This window comes from Molossus molossus, unplaced genomic scaffold (genome assembly GCF_014108415.1).
Source record: "Molossus molossus isolate mMolMol1 unplaced genomic scaffold, mMolMol1.p scaffold_m16_p_22, whole genome shotgun sequence".
Taxonomy (NCBI): domain Eukaryota; kingdom Metazoa; phylum Chordata; class Mammalia; order Chiroptera; family Molossidae; genus Molossus; species Molossus molossus.
The window spans coordinates 803,226-819,179 of NW_023425358.1; the positions used below are offsets into that span (position 1 = coordinate 803,226).

Here is a 15,954-nt window from a genome sequence, read left to right on the forward strand (position 1 = left end):
GCGTGTGGGCTCCTACTGAAAGTTATGCTTAATTGCTGTTGGCCGGTTGCTCAGGATGGTGGTTTGTAAGGACTGGTCATGACTGCAACAGCGGGTTAGTTGTCCAGGGGCTGACCCTATGAAGCAGGATTCACGTTGGCAGGGCTCTAGCACCTGCCTTTTGGGTGTACTGTTTGTCAGGTGATGGCACGGTGTGGTCTAAACCTAACCAGTCTGTGTGTTGGTTCTTGGGCCTCTAGGGAGGAGCTATGGTACCTGCCTATGGTAAGTTTCTGTCTATGACCTGTTCAGGGCCACTTGGTATAAGCTAAAGTGATCTGCAGATGGTGCTGGGCTTTTAGGTGCCCGAGAGACTAAGCTGTAAACTGAGTTTCGCTGTTGCTGGTGCCAGGCTTGGGGCTGCTTAGCAAGAGGTATGGGGTGTGCTGAGGCCAGATGATGCTTGTTTGGGGTTTGTGAAACAGGTTTTAGGGAGATCCAGAGCATGAACCAAGATGGGCCGTTTGCATGGAAAAATCACTGGAAGCAGCTTGGGTGGGCCTGCAAGTTGGGTGGGGCTGGGTCTCAGGGAGTCAGCGGGGTGGGCGAATGGTTTTAGAGAGGGTGGCGGAGACTCAGACACGGTGCCCGCCTGTGTGTGCAGGCGGAGTGGGAGAGGGGTCAACAGGGAGCAATGACTTCTGCCAGCACCTAGGTGTGGGGGAAAACTGCTCTTCCAACCCTGATGCTAGAACCAGACATTCAGTTCCTCCTGTGTCTCTGGCACCTTTCAAGCTGCTGTCCCGGTGCTGGAGGGCAGAGGGAGTGGGTCCGAGTGAGTACATGCAGGGCCCTTGAAGAGATGCCTGGGGCTCCAGAGCCTCCATCTCCCTCAGCCACAATTCCTGCTCATTCCCACAGCCAGAAGTTACAGGGACCTCTCTTCCCAGCACTTGGACTTTGGGATGGGAGCCTGGTGTAGGACTGGGACCCCTTGCTCCTCAGGAGGGACCTCCATAGCCAAGATATTCCTCCAAATTCTTATCTGTCACACGTGGGTGTGGGACCAGCCCCTTCTACCAGTCTCCATGTGGCTTCTTCTGTATAGCCCGAGTTATAGGACTTCAGGCAGTTCTGAATGATGGCTCTTCTGCAGTTCAGTTGGAATCTTGATGCGGTTGTGGGAGAAGGTGAGCACAGCCCCCACCTGCTCCTCCGTCTTGGCCCGTCGTTTGTATAAGGCACCCGGGCACATGGTGCTGGGACTCAGCAGGTACACGATAACATTCTAACAAAGACTACTGCAGAAGAGTTAGTTCGTAGGTCAGTTAGTTAGTTCTAGGACCTCATGGACCCATCTTTGCATTGGTATTTTCTAGGCTTTCTCTAAGTGTGTTATTATTTGATTTATATATGTCATGTGTCAGACTTTGCGCTCATAAAACATAGCAAGGTGTGAAGAGCATTAGAAACAGAACCAGAGCCCCTGGGTTCTGGCCTTGCTGTATCCTCGAGTAATGTGACCTTGGAGCATTCACGTTCCCTCCCTGGCCCTTAGCCCCGGTAATGCCATGATAATGCCGCCGTCTCCGACCTTTGTGCTGAGAAACATCCGGGTAAGGTGAGGAGCCGAGAGAGCAGCAGCACATTCTCTGCAGGCTACATGGTGTTCCTGTTCATCAGTGGCTTTTCCGAGCCAATCCCACTGCTGAACACTTCAGCAACATTATCTTAGGTTTTCTATTCAAAAACCCAATTGGTTGGGGAAAGCCTGAGACTCAGAGGAATTATGTAACTGGCCTAAAGTTATACGATCTCTGAATCTGAATTTGACCTTCTAACCCCAAATCTTATGCTCTCAAGCCATACCCTATATTGGTACACTGTGTACTGAAATGACTTGCCTTCGTTTAGCACATTGCGGTAGGGAAACTGGGAGGAGAAGCCGCTCCTGGTCGTTGGCTGGTCTGCCTCAGTCTGCTCTCCCATCTCCACCCCATCAGCACTCCAGCGTTCAGACCTAACTGTACCGAAGGCTGCAGGCCGAAGCCCACTGCCTGCCGCTCTGACTGAGGGATGCAGCAGGGCCCCAGAGAGCAAGCGCCCCTTGCATTCTGGGAGAAGGAGATTTGGATGAAAAACCAGAAATAGTGTCACCATGTAACACTCACACAGTTCATTTACATTCCACATAATTAGATGCATGTAGATTGTGGGAGGAAATGGGGAGAGGGAGAGAAAAGATGTTAATACCATTTCATCCAGATGCAGTCCCTCAGGCAGAGGTGCGGTGATGACGCCAGGGTCACTGTCCACACTAACTGGCCTCTGATAACTTCAGTAAAATAAATGTGCTTATAAAATTCAGGGTCTGTGTATATCCCCAGAACTACCCTGGATTCATCAGGGTCAGCCCAGTGCGGCCAGAGAGCTTGCCTTTCTGCAGATCAGAGCAGCAGGCTGTGCACCCAGGGCCCTTTGCGTGGTGCATGGTGGGGAAAGAGTTCTAAGGACCCTCCGCCTGCTTTGTCTGGAGACCTGCTCCAATGAGACCTTTTCCCTGCAGCCACGACGTGTGGCCGAACCGCTCCAGGATGGCCAGGGTGGGGAGTGGGCACAGCGTGTGCCAGAACTATTGCTTCTACCTGCAGGGAGCAGGGATGTCAGTGGAAGATTTGTGTTTACAGGGCGCTAATGCCAGGAACTCTCACCTTAAATCTGGGTCTCAATTTTTGTCGCTCATGGGAAGGGGAAGGAATTGAGTTAGCAAGCCCCTATGACATTGCTCTCTGAAGGGGAAGGTCTCTGTACCCCACAGAGCTTGGACACAGGGGGCTTCAAATAGTGCAGGATGAGGAGACAGTCTTAGGGTGATTTTCTTTGATAGAGGGTATGACGAGCTTCTTCTTGTCCTTCTGCCCCTCGGCCAGCAAGCCAGTTCTCTCCCCTCCTTCGAGTTTTGTGAGTCATCAGTTGCCTCAGTATATAGTGACGGAGAGCTGGATCCAAGGCACCCAGCGCGAGTCTGTCCTCAGCCCTGGCCGCTTCCGTGCCCCCTCCGTTTACTTACCAATACCCATCCCAAGAGAGTCAGGCCTTCCCCGACCTTTGCATTTCAGGGCGGGAAATATCCAAGGGAGTGCCTGAAGAGACAGGCACAGTGACTGGCAGAAAGAAGAGCTAAAATAAGAGAAAACATCGTTTGAAGACAGTATGTGGGTGAGGATTGGGGGCAGGAGCAGACACATTTGGAGGCAGCTTCGTTTTTTGTTTTGAAGTTAAGAAGCAGAGAAAATCTGTAAGAGGCTGAGTCCCAACACAGCCGCTAAATCTGAGAGATCAGTGAACAGAGAAAATCTGTCTTGAACATACTTGTTTGTAACTATATTTGGTGTGACTTTAGCCACTAACAAGTAAAGGCATGACTAACACCCCTCCCCTCCCCCTCATTCCACTAAGAATTGATCCAACCCAACATTCACAGGTTGCAATTTGAGAAATGATGCTTTTGGGAGACAGGGATTAGACCATAAACTTATGCTTCCTTGTACAGTGCTTGTGTTCTTTACTATTTCAAGGTGATTCGCAGATCCTATAAATGAAATAATGTGTTACTCAACTACCTCATTTGTCAATGCATTGAAAACATTCTTACCCAATCTGAGCATACAGGGAAGAAATGAACTGTCATCATTACTAACCTGTCCCTAAGATTCATCCAGCTGAGTCTCTCATCCTTCAGGCCGTAAAGTGGGGAAGTCAAAGCACTAGACGGGAAGTACAGAAAGCAAAACAAGGAGAGATGCCAGTCCATAGCTGTCTGTGCGCCCGGCCTGTTCTAGGCGCTGTATACGCCGTCACTGCTCACAGCAATCCTGCAGAGGAGGTGTCATTACTAGTTCCATTTTCTGTAGGAAGAAACCACAGCTCAGGGAAATTAAGTACTTTCCCAACGAACGCGGCTCCAGGAATAGTGCTCTCCCTGTGGTGCACTGCTGCCCCTCAGCCCCTGGTCCGGCCAGAAGGCATGGCGAGCAGGGGACTCCCCTGAGCCTGAGGGGATGGACAGCTCTAGAGAATCGAATGGGAGGTGTCTGCCAGCCATTGAGAGAATTAAGGATGACAATGTCTCATAAACCAGGCCACCCAGTGTCTGGCCTGGTCAGGCGTCAGTCAAGGTTGAATCATTATTATTTTCCCTTTTATGAGCAGCAGCTTTTGCTACTTCGGAGCCCTGGTTACAAAATGTGGTAATTAGGGGTTTTCTAACAGCGTTCTCTGCAGATCAATAAACTTCTGTTGAATAAGGGTAAAAACCTGAATCCTCTCACTGCTGCTACAACAGTGACCCCTGCTGGCAGCAGACCCTGTTGTTCAAGCACCAGGCACTGTACTGGGAGCTTTGAAAAACCGGACCTCGATTATCCTAACAACTGTTTGATGAGGGAGATGTTATTATGCCCATTTTACAGATGGGGAAGAAGTTTAGAGAGGGTAAGTAACATGCCCAAGGTGATGCTGCTAGTCAGTGCCGGAGCCAGGGCTCTACCCAGGTGGACGGGACCCCAAAGCTCCTGTCCATTCTGTTGCATCGCATTGCTCTTCAGAGAGTCCACGCGTCCTGCCCGGGGACAGAGCTAAGTCAGCCCACTGGCCATGGAAGGAGACACAGCTGTGACCACGCAGCAGTCTAAGCGCAGAGCTATCCTCACTCATGGCTCTCATGCTTCATTTGGGTTGCGTAAATCAGTATTTGTACTTTAAAGTTTGTTGTAAAAAAATCAAATGTTTATTAACTTTCTGCTATGTTATTAGTACTTTTTTGGGTTCCATGGAAAAATCAGAAGTAAAAAATGTAAACTTTAGAGTCTAGTTGGAGAAACAGGACCAGCATACTTGAAACGGTGATGGATGTCGTTAGCGTACTTTCCTGGACATCAAGACACATTGCAGAGCTTCGGTGATGAGAACTGGAGCATGAGCAGGAAGGCCAGTCAGTAGGAAGAGAAGAAACACAGAAATAGGCCCAAACACTAAGGAGAAATTAGTAAAGTGGCATTTCCAATCATTGCGGAAAATAGCTAAATTCCTCTTTCACTCCTCACTCCAAAATAAAATTCAGACAGAACCAAGATTAAACAAAATTTAGGTTATAAAAGTACTAGAAAAATACAAAGGAGCTTTTTGTTTGGCTAGGCAATCTTGTAGAGAGGAACTTTCAAGCAAAACACCCAAAGCCATAAGGAAGAACCTGATAAATTTGACCACTTATTTTTTAATAATTTATTTTTGTTACAGATGTTTCTCCTTCTATCCCTGAGACACCCTCATCCCCATCCCCCCCCAACACTGTTGTCTGTGTCCATTGGTTACACATACATGCATATAAGTTCTGTGGTTTATCTTATCCCTCCCCCTGAACCCCCTCCTCTGAGGTCTGTCAGTCTGAACCCTACTTCTTTCTATGTCTCTGGTTCTATTTTGTTCATCAGCTTGTTTTGTTCATTATATTCCACAAATAAGTGAGATCATGTGATACTTGTCTTTTTCTAATTTATTTATTTCGCTGAGCATAATACTCTCCAGGTCCCTCCATGTTGTCTCAAAGGATAAGAGATCACTCTTTCTTACAGCTGCATAGTGTTCTATTGTGTAAATGTACCACAGCTTTTTATCCATTCATCTATTGATGGACACTTGGGCTGTTACCAGATCTTAGCTATTGTAAATAGTGCTGCTATGAACAAAGGGGTACATATATTCATTCTGATTGGTGGTTCAGGCTTCTTAGGATATATTCCTAGAAGTGGGATCATTGGGTCAAATGGCAGTTCAATTTTTAATTTTTTGAGGAAATACCATATTGTTTTCCATAGTGGCTGCGAAATTTGACCACTTTAAAAATTTAAATTTTTACCTGGCAAAAACATAACAAAAACAATAAAATAAATGTCCAAAAAAAGCAAAGTCATAAAACAGTTGAAAAATATTTAACAACAACTGAATGACAAAAGTCTGTTTTAAATTTGTAAAGAGATTTTATAATTTAATATGAAAATCTGCAAAGCACAATGAAAGGCAGTTAACAGAAAAGGTCATACAGATGGACTAAAAACAAAAGAAGAGACACTGGACCTCACAAAGAATGGAACTGAGTGAGGGTAAAGCAGATACCGCATTTTTAAAGTTAGGGTAAAGTACATATAATAGAACTTACTATTTTTTTAATCCTTACCCAAAGATATTTTTTCCATTTGTTTTAAGACAGAGTAGGAGGTGGAGAGAGAGAGAGAGACATGAGAGAGACATCAATTGGCTCCCTTCCACATGACCCTGACCAGTGCTGGGGACCAAACTGCAACTGAGGTGCATGCCCTTGACCAGAATTGAACCTGTGACTCTTTGGTCCATGGCCCATTTTTCCATTAGGTTATTTGTTGAGTTTTAAGAGCTCTCTCTATATTATGGATAGCAATCCCGTATACCTACAGCATTTAACTTTTCATATTTCCAAGGATCAAAAAGTTTGGTGCTAAACAACCAATGAGAATATGAAAAAATAACCCTCCTCCTATAGACCTGGTAGGAGGATACATTAGCACAGGCCTTTAGAAGGCAATTCAGTTGCATCTATCAAGAATTTGAATGCATGCACCCTTTGCCCCAGTAATTCCAGTTTCAAAAATTTTTTGTACAGATTTACTTGCTCATGAGTGCAAGAATGTTCACTGAGGCATCATCATAAATGCACAAAATATATCATGCAGGAGTGCAAAACAATAATTCAAGGCTAAATGGAACTGAGTAGAAATTCTCGCATATTAGTAGTTGTGCTTTTGCATACATCTATGAAAAAAGGACTCTATAAAACTTTTAAAGCAAACCTGTCTTTAATGATTGGCTAACACAACTGAACACTTCTGTGCTAAGCACTGCTCTGAGCACAGACCCACTCAGTCCTTCCCAACAAATCACGAAGCAGGTGTCGCAGGTATCTGCGTTACACATTAAGGAGCTAAGGACCAGGGTGGCCAAGTACCTGGCTATTGTCTCTCACATCTGTCTCCAGAAGTCACACTCTTCAGCAGGACCCTAACTGCTTTCCATAAAGGCGTCTGCACGCATTTGAAACCCATAGAACATAGTTGACATGGGTCAGTCTACACACACGCACACACATGCACATGCACACACACGCACACATGCACACGCACGCAGTGCACACTGGCCTTCTCAGAAGTCAAGAGGCTCATGCCTACCGTTTATAAACGACTGGCTTAGAAGTTTCTGTGGAAGTTCTGAGATGAAGGCGAGCTGCCGGTGTGGGCATGTGCCTGGGGAGTTCTACAGTAAGACAGCAGAGTGGGAAGGCAGACAGGCAGCAGCAGGGAAGTCAGCACCAGTGCGGGTGCCCAGCTGACGCTGAAGTGCGTGTTGGGAGGTGAGTTTAAGGTAGCCGATTAGAGGACCTCAAAAACAGGCTGAAGAGAGGACAAAGGTCCAGTGAGGAGCCTCTGGTTGCCTCCTCTGCGCCTCGGTCCCCGTTCAGGCCGCGAGCGGCGCTGTGCATGAGCAGAGTGGGCGGTCAGGGAAGGGGGAGGCTCACCCTCGCCCTGGGCACACGCGCCCGCCCTCTCCCCTCTCCCGAGCGGAGCCTGAGGGGACGGACGGCTGGCCCTTCTTGTGACTGCAAGTTCTGACTTGTGTCTTCTGTTCCAGCCGTCACCTGCCCTCCCAACAGCCACTACGAGAGCTGCGTGAGCGTGTGCCAGCCCCGCTGCGCCGCCATCCGCCTGAAGAGCGACTGCAACCACTACTGCGTGGAGGGCTGCCAGTGCGACGCGGGCTACGTGCTGGACGGCCGGAGCTGCATCCTGCCCCACAGCTGCGGCTGCTACTCCGACGGCAAATACTACGAGGTGGGCGGCGCTGCTGCGCGCGGGGCGGCGCGGGGCGCGGCACAAGGCGGTCGGACAGTCCGCAGAGGCTCCCGCGGGCAGAGCACTGGCCTTGGGAATGCGGCTGAGCCCCACTCCCCCTGCTCGCATCGTGAGGTCTCCGACCGCGCCCCTCCTCTGCAGCCCTGGGCTTCTCCCCCAGCCTGTCTCCTCTCCGCCAGGCCTCGGATCGCCTCTTCTGCGAAGCTTAGTTTGGAAGCTTGTGATATGGCTTTTGTTGGGAAATATGGTAGCTGTGACTCTGACATTTGTAGCTGTCTTAGCCGAGGACATTATTTTTAAATAATTGTTTTTATTACTGATTTTAGAGAGAGGGAGAGAGATAGAGACATCTATGAGAGAGAACATCGATTGGCCGCCTCCTGCACGCCCCTCACTGGGGATCCGGCCCTCAACCTGGGCATGTGCCCTGACCGGGAGTCGAACTGGGACCTCTTGGTGCAGGGTCGACACTCAGCCACTGAGCCACACCAGCTGGGGTAGCTGAGGACATTTTTAACTGGCAATATGGAGCTTGAGGCGTGGAAGGGTAGCTTCCCTCTTTGGCTGTTGAAGTTCCCTGGAGTGAGCAGAAGCGTGTGCCATCTATGGGTCTGGCACTGCCCTGGGAATGCGGCTGCACTGCCTCCTGCCCCACCCCTTTGCCTCCCTCTGCATAGGCCTAAACCACAGAGCTAATGAAGGTGTCCTGTGTAGTTGTCACTTAGTGACACATATTAGCCCACTAATATGTTTGTACTTGATACTCACTAATATGTTTGTACTAAGTACTTTGTACTTTATAAATTGTATTTATTTATTTAGAATTTAAATAATATTTTATTTTTCAATTATAGTTGACCTATAATATCATTTTAGTTTCAGGTGTACAACCCAGTGTTCAGACCTTATATAATTCACTAAATGATTATCTCGATAAATCTCGTACCCATCTGACACCATGCACAATGATTATAATGTCATTGACTATATTCCCTATGCTGTACTTCACATCCCCATGACTATTCTGTAATACCAATTTGTATTTCTTAATCCCTTAACCTTTTTTTTTTTAATCCTCACCAGAGGATATTTTTCTTTTTATCATCAGATAAAATTGGAGGGAGGGAGAGGAAGGGAGGGGGAGGAGGAGCACAAAGAGTAGGAGGAGAGAGAAACATTGATGTTAGAGAGACACATTGATTGGTTCCTTCCCCCACAATCCAACCAGGGCCAGGGACGAACCCCAACCGAGGTACGTTCCCTTCAACAGAATTGAACCTGCAACTCGATCCACAGGCCAACCTTCTAACCACTGAGCCACACCTGCAGGGCAATCCCTTAACCTTCTCACCCTTTCCCTTAAGCCCCCTTCCATCTGGCAACCATCAAAATGTTCTCTGTATCTATGAGTCTGTTTCTTTTGCGCTTGTTCATTTTTGTTTTTTAAATTCAATTGTTGATAGATATATATTTATTGCTATTTCATTATTCATATTTTTATGTTTTTCCTTCTTCTTAAAGAATTCCCTTTAACATTTCATGTAATGCTGGTTTGGTGGTGATGAGCTCCTTTAGCTTTTTCTTGTCTGGGAAGCTCTTTATCTCTCCTTCCATTCTAAATGATTGCTTTGCTGGATGGAGTCATCTTGGTTGTAGGTCCTTGCTTTTCATCACTTTGAATATTTCTTGCCACTCCTTTCTGGCCTGCAAAATTCCCGTTGAGAAATCAGCTGAAAATCTTATGGGAGCTCCCTTGTAGATAACTAACTGCTTTTCTCTTGCTGCTTTTAAGATTCTCTCTTTGTCTTTAACCTTTGACATTTTAATTATGATGTGTCTTGATGTGGGCCTCTTTGGGTTCATCTTGTTTGGGGCTCTCTGTGCTTCTTGGACTTGTGTGTCTATTTCCTTCACCAGGTTAAGGAAATTTTCTTTCATTATTTTTTCACATAGGCTTTCAATTTCTTGCTCTCTCTCCACCTTCTGGCACTCCCATGATGCAGATGTTTGTATGCTTGTAGTTGTCCCAGAGGCTCCTCATTTTTTTTAAATATTCTTTTTCTTTTTACTGTTCTGATTGGGTGTTTTCTGCTTTCTTATCTTCCAAATCTTTCATTTTATCCTCTCCTTCATCTACTTCTCTGTTGGTTCCCTGTAATGTATTCTTCATTTTAGTAAATGTAGTCTTCATTTCTGACTGGTTCTTTTTTATGTTTTCCACCTTTTTGTTGAAGTACTCACTAAGTTCATCTACTCCTTTTTCTTTATCGTTGAAAATATTACAGATGTTTTACCTCCCCACCCCCCATTTAGCCTCTCCTCCCTGCTACCACTCCCCTGGCATATTCATCTACTTTTCCCCAAGTTCATTGAGCATCTATATAACCTGTGTTTTGTTCTGAAACTAGTAGATTGCTTGTCTCCATTTTGCTTAGTTCTTTTATTTATCCTCACCCAAGGACATTTTTGCATTTATCTTCAGATAGAGTGGGAAAGAGAGAGGGAGGAAAAAAAAGAGAGAAACATCAATGTGAGAGAGACACATTAAGTGGCGACCACCCACATGACCCCAACTGGGGCCAGGGACAAACTGCAACTGAGATACATGCCCTTAGGGGGAACCAAACCCAGGCCTCTCTGGTCTGCAGGCCAATGCTCTAACTGCTGAGCTAAACCAGCCAGGGCACTTAGTTCTTTTTCTGGAGTTTTTTTTCAGTTCCTTTTTGGGGAAATGTTTCTTTGTCTCCTCATTTTGGCTGCCTCCTTGTGTTGTTTCTATGTACTGGGTAGAGCTGCAGCATCTCCCATGCATGGTGGAGCTCAGAGTGAGTGAGGACTAACAAGTCCATGTGGGTCCTTTAAGAGGAGAACCTGGTGCTCCAGAAGCCTTCCATCTCACTCGGCCACCGTTGCTGGTTTTTACAGACAGAAGTTGTAGGGACTTTTCTGCCTGGCACTAGACCCTGGGCTAGGGGGGCCTTCTGTGGGGCTGGGACCCCTCACTCCTCAGGGGTAACCTCCACAGCCAAGATATCCCTCCCAATTGTTATCTACCACATGTGGGTGTGGGACCAGCCTGTTCAGCCTCTCTGCCCCTCCTACCAGTCTCCATGTAGCTTCTTCTGTATATTCTTAGCTGTAGGACTTCTGTTCAGCTAGACTGCAGACCATTCTGAATGACGTTCTGTACTTCAGTTGTAGTTTTGATGTGGTTGTGGGAGGATGCAAGTGCCGCATTTAACTGCTCCCCCATCTCGCCCTGGGTAAGACCTTCGTGTGCCATGATACTCTGAGAATGGTGTTGCCTGAAGAAGGAATTTGGCCCATACTTCTTTCTTAAGCCCATTTTCTCTCTGAACAACATCTATACCTTCTGTTTGTGAGAAGTTAACAACAGCAAATGTCAAGTGTCTGCTATTATTCCAGTGCCAGTGAGGTTGCAGGGATGACAAACTCTCCCCCTGCCTTGAGAACTTACAGATCTGCTCCAGAGAGGAAAGCAAGTGTACTCCAAAGACAAAGAAAATGGTTACAAAATAACATAACAAGTGAAAAGTAATACCTTCAGAACTAATCGATTTTAAATAGAAAAGAATAGAAGCATTAACACATTGAATTGAAATGTCTGGATTGCAAATAAACTAGGTAAAAATAAATAGTATCTCCTTTTTGTAGAGATGCATTGGCTTGTTCTAGAACAACTAAGTTGACTTTACCTTGAGAATAAGTAGAAAAAAAGTTGAAGTTACCCTTAATTTCACTTTCAGTAGGAAATTTACTTAAATATTGTGGTAGAAAGACCAGAAAGTATAGTTAAATAGAGCTAATCAAAGAAGACTTCTTGGGAGAAGTTTGTTTTGAAATTAGTTCTGAAAAATACTGATAATTTGAAAGGAAAAGGCAGACCCTGTGGTAGATCAGAATAATAAATTCCATCTTCTCACCATCTGGGAGAAGAGATAATTAGGCTCAAGACTGGAAAGGCGTGGTTCTCATCTCTGCTCCCGTCTGGAGCCTCACTGAATACAGCCATTTAGCACAGGTGTGCTGTGCCCCTCGACAGAGGTCCCGGACGTTTGGGGCACAGTGGAATGGCACTTGGCTCAACCATGGCTGTGGTGTGACAGAGGACAGCCTGTGCTATGTCTCTGAGTTCAGCTGCCCTGTCTGAAACGGGACTAATAATACCAACTCAATAGTGATATTGTGTACATAACCTATGCCGGGTGCCTTGCCTGGTCCATGGCACCCAGTACTTCCATAACTGGTAGTTGCTATTATTGTTCTTATTCTGAGAAGCATTTTGTAAATAAAAAATCCAGGCATGTTAATGGAATGATGCAGACAAAAGCCCCGGGAACTCTCGGGAAGGGCACAGGCCCATGCTTGGCTGCCATTACACTATGAACAACACTAACGGCTGCCATCGGAAAGTTAGTGCGTTTGACAATAACTTGTATCTGCTAACACACAGAACAAATAATCCACATCTACTTGTCTGAATTCAAACAAACTTGGAGGCTTATTTAGACAACAGATTTCTTTGGAAATGAAGAGAAAGCGTATCTAGCCATTAATTAGCACGCAGGGTAATCACTCTTGTCCTGTCTAATTAGGTTAAAAAGAGAGCACGGGGCCAGTTGCTTTACTGTGGTGCTAGTTTCATGCCTGAGTTCTGTGGGATGGTTTGTTGACCCTTATCACATCCACATGCTTCAGGTTGTTCTCTCTTCCCGCCCATGGAATGTCTGACTTACCAGAAAGAGCCCAGACCAGCCACTCAGTTGTTCTGCAAATCGGAGACCACTGGCCCCTAGAACATTTACAGCTCTGGAGAGAGGGAGACTTGGTTCCAGGAACTACTCTAGTGTGAGGATTCAAGTTATCGGCAGTGGCATCTTGAAGTGGATTGAGGACAATTATCTTGGAAGTTCTTGTCCTGTATCTATTTACCCTTGAATCTGAATCTTATCTGTAGCTGATATCCAGGATTGTGATAAGTCAAAGCAGAAAACAGTGACCACTTGTATGATTAAAACTTCTCTGCATAGCACTGTCTGGGTAAAGGGAGTCATGCACTGTGTGCCCAGTCTCTTTGCCAGTTTCCTTGTCGGGACAACACCCCAATTTACACAAGCATGACCAGCATCCAACAGTTCCTTGGAACTCTCAGTCTAGAACAAGTGCAAGGGGAAGAGCACAAACACTACCCAACAAAGTTCTGTCTGCAGACTGTTGCTCGTTTGGGGGAGTACAAAATAAAAGCTGCCCCCGACTGAGAATAACCTTTACTGCAGGTATATACCATGATATAAATCCTCGTCACCTGAAAGAGGATGACTAGACCTTCTCCTGTAATAACAGCAGCTACGATTTATCCAGTGCCCACACTAAGTTAGGAACTGTGCTTCACGTGTTTAATCTAACAACTTCCCTACAAGATACTTTTTGTAAATTAAAAAAAAATGAATTATACTTGACATTCAGTATTATTACTTTCATATGTATGGCATAGTGCTCAGAGATTTATATAACTTTCATGCTAACCCGTGGTGAGTTGCACACCCACCCGACGCTATACATAGATATTACATGTCACTGACTGCATCCTCTGTGCTGTACCTCACAGCCCTCTCCCTGACTGTAACTGTCAATGTGTACTTCTCAGTTTCTTCTCTTTAATGTTTTAATTTTTATTTGTTTACATATATTTTATTGATTCTTTAGAGAGAAAGGAAGGGAGAGAGAGATAGAAACATCTATGTGAAAGAGAAACATTGATTGTCTGCCCCCTGCACACCCCCTACTGGGGATCGAGCCCACAACCCCAGGCATGTGCCCTGACCGGGAATCGAACCAGGACCTCTCAGTCCAAGGGATGGTGTTCAATCCACTGAGCCACACTGGCTGGGCTTTCCTTCTTAATTTCTTACCCTTTTTTACCCAGCGCCCAAACACCCCTGTTGTCTAGCAACTATGAGTTTGTTCTCTGTATCTATTAGGTTGTTTCTGCTTTCTTTGTTTATTGATTTTTTTTTAGCTTCCACATGTCAGTGAAATCATGTGGTATTTTTCTATCACTGTCTGAAATATTTCACTCAGCATAATACCCTCCAGGACCATCCATGTTATCACAAATGGTAAGTTTTCATTCTTTTTATGACTGACTAATATTCCACAACATACTATATATGTACCACTTCTTTATCCATTTTTCTATCAATGGATACTTAAATTGCTTCCAAATTTTGGCTATTGTGAAGAATACTGCAATGAAAAATAGGGAAGCTTACATCTTTTGAAATTAGTGTTAGAAATTTTTTAAAATAAATACACAGAAGTGGAGTTGCTAGATTATATGGTAGTTTTATTTTTAATTTTTAAAGGAAACTGCGTACTATTTTCCATACACTGTACCAATTTATAGTGACACCAAAAGTGCATGCCTGAGGGTTCTCTTCTGTCCACACCCTGGCCAACAGCTTGTTGATTTGTGGATGATAGCTATTCTGAGAGGCATGAGGTGATATCTTTCATTGTGCTTTTAATTTGCATTTCTCCAATGATTAGTGACATTGAGCATCTTTTCATATGTCTGTTGGCCATCTATATGTTTTCTTTGGAGAAATGTCTACTCAGATCCTCTATTTTATTAATTTTTAATCCTCACCCAAGGATATTTTTTCATGTATCTTCAGATAGTGTGGCAGGGATGAGGGAGGGGGGAGAGAGAGAGAGAGAGAGAGAGAGAGAAACATTAACATGAGAGAGCCACAATGACCAGTTGCCTCCCACATGACCCCAACCAGGGCTGGGGACAAACCACAACCGTGGCACATGCCCTTGACTGGAATTGAACCTGTGACTCTCCGTTTTGTAGGCCAACACTCAAATTGCTGAGCCAAACTGGCCAGGGCAGCTCTGTCTATTTCTTAATCTAATTGCTTGTTTTTTTGTGTGTTAAGTTGTATGAGATCTGTATATATTTTAGATTTTTTTTAGCTCATCTTTATTGTTGAATGTATTACAGATGTCTCCCATTTTATTCTCCATTGACCACCTCCTCCCCAATTCCAACCCTCTCCTGCCTTCCCCACATTATTGTTGGTGTCCATTGGTTATGTACATATGCATATAAGTTCTTTGGTTTATATCATCCCACCCTCCCTCCCTGCTTCCCTTTGAGGTTCATCAATTTAACAACCAATTTGTACTTATTAATTCCTTCATCTTTTTCTCCCATCCCCCCAGCCCCCACCCATCTGGCAAGCAACAAAAAGTGGTCTGTATCTATGAGTCTGTTTCTGTTCTGCTTGCTCATTTTGTTTGTAGTATCAATTGTTGATAGGTTTGTATTAATTGCCATTTTACTGTTCATATTTTTGTTCTTCTTCTCCTTCAAAAAGATGCTTCAACATTTCATATAATACTGGTTTGGTGGTGATGAACTCCTTTAGCTTTTTCTTGTCTGGGAAACTCTTTATATGTCCATAGATTCTAAATGACAGCTTTGCAGGATAGAGTAATCTTCGTTGTCATTGCTTTTCATCACCTGGAATATCTCTTGCCACTCCTTTCTGGCCTGCAAAGTTTCTTTTGAGAAATCAGCTGACAGTTTTATGGCAGCTCCTTTGTAGGTAACGAACTACTATTCTCTTGCTGCTTTTAAGATTTTATCTTTGTCTTTAACCTTTGGCATTTTGATGATGATGTGTCTTGGTGTGGACCTCTTTGGGTTCATCTTGTTTGGGGCTTTCTGTGCTTCCTGGACTTGTATGTCTGTTTTCTTCACCAAGTTAAAGAAGTTTTCTGTCATTATTGTTTCAAATAGATTTTCAATTCCTTGTTCTCTCTCTTCTCCTTCCGACACCCCTATGATGTGAATGTTGGCATGCTTGAAGTTGTCTCAGAGGCTCCTTACACTATCCTCATTTTTTGGATTCTCTTTTCTTTTTGCTGTTCTGATTGGGTGTTTTTTTGCTTTCTTATATTCTAAATAAATGGTTTGCTTCTTGGCCTTACCTATTCTACTATT

At 44.9% G+C, this 15,954-nt stretch overlaps 1 protein-coding gene across 1 annotated transcript in view; it reads left to right on the forward strand.

Annotated features, from left to right (window-relative positions):
- Positions 1–15,954, forward strand: part of TECTA (tectorin alpha) — a 137,612-nt gene that overhangs the window by 80,023 nt on the left and 41,635 nt on the right. Inside the window, exon 12 of the mRNA XM_036276159.1 lies at positions 7,699–7,898. Coding sequence (XP_036132052.1) covers positions 7,699–7,898 — 200 coding nt within the window. The remainder of the gene's footprint in view (positions 1–7,698; positions 7,899–15,954) is intronic.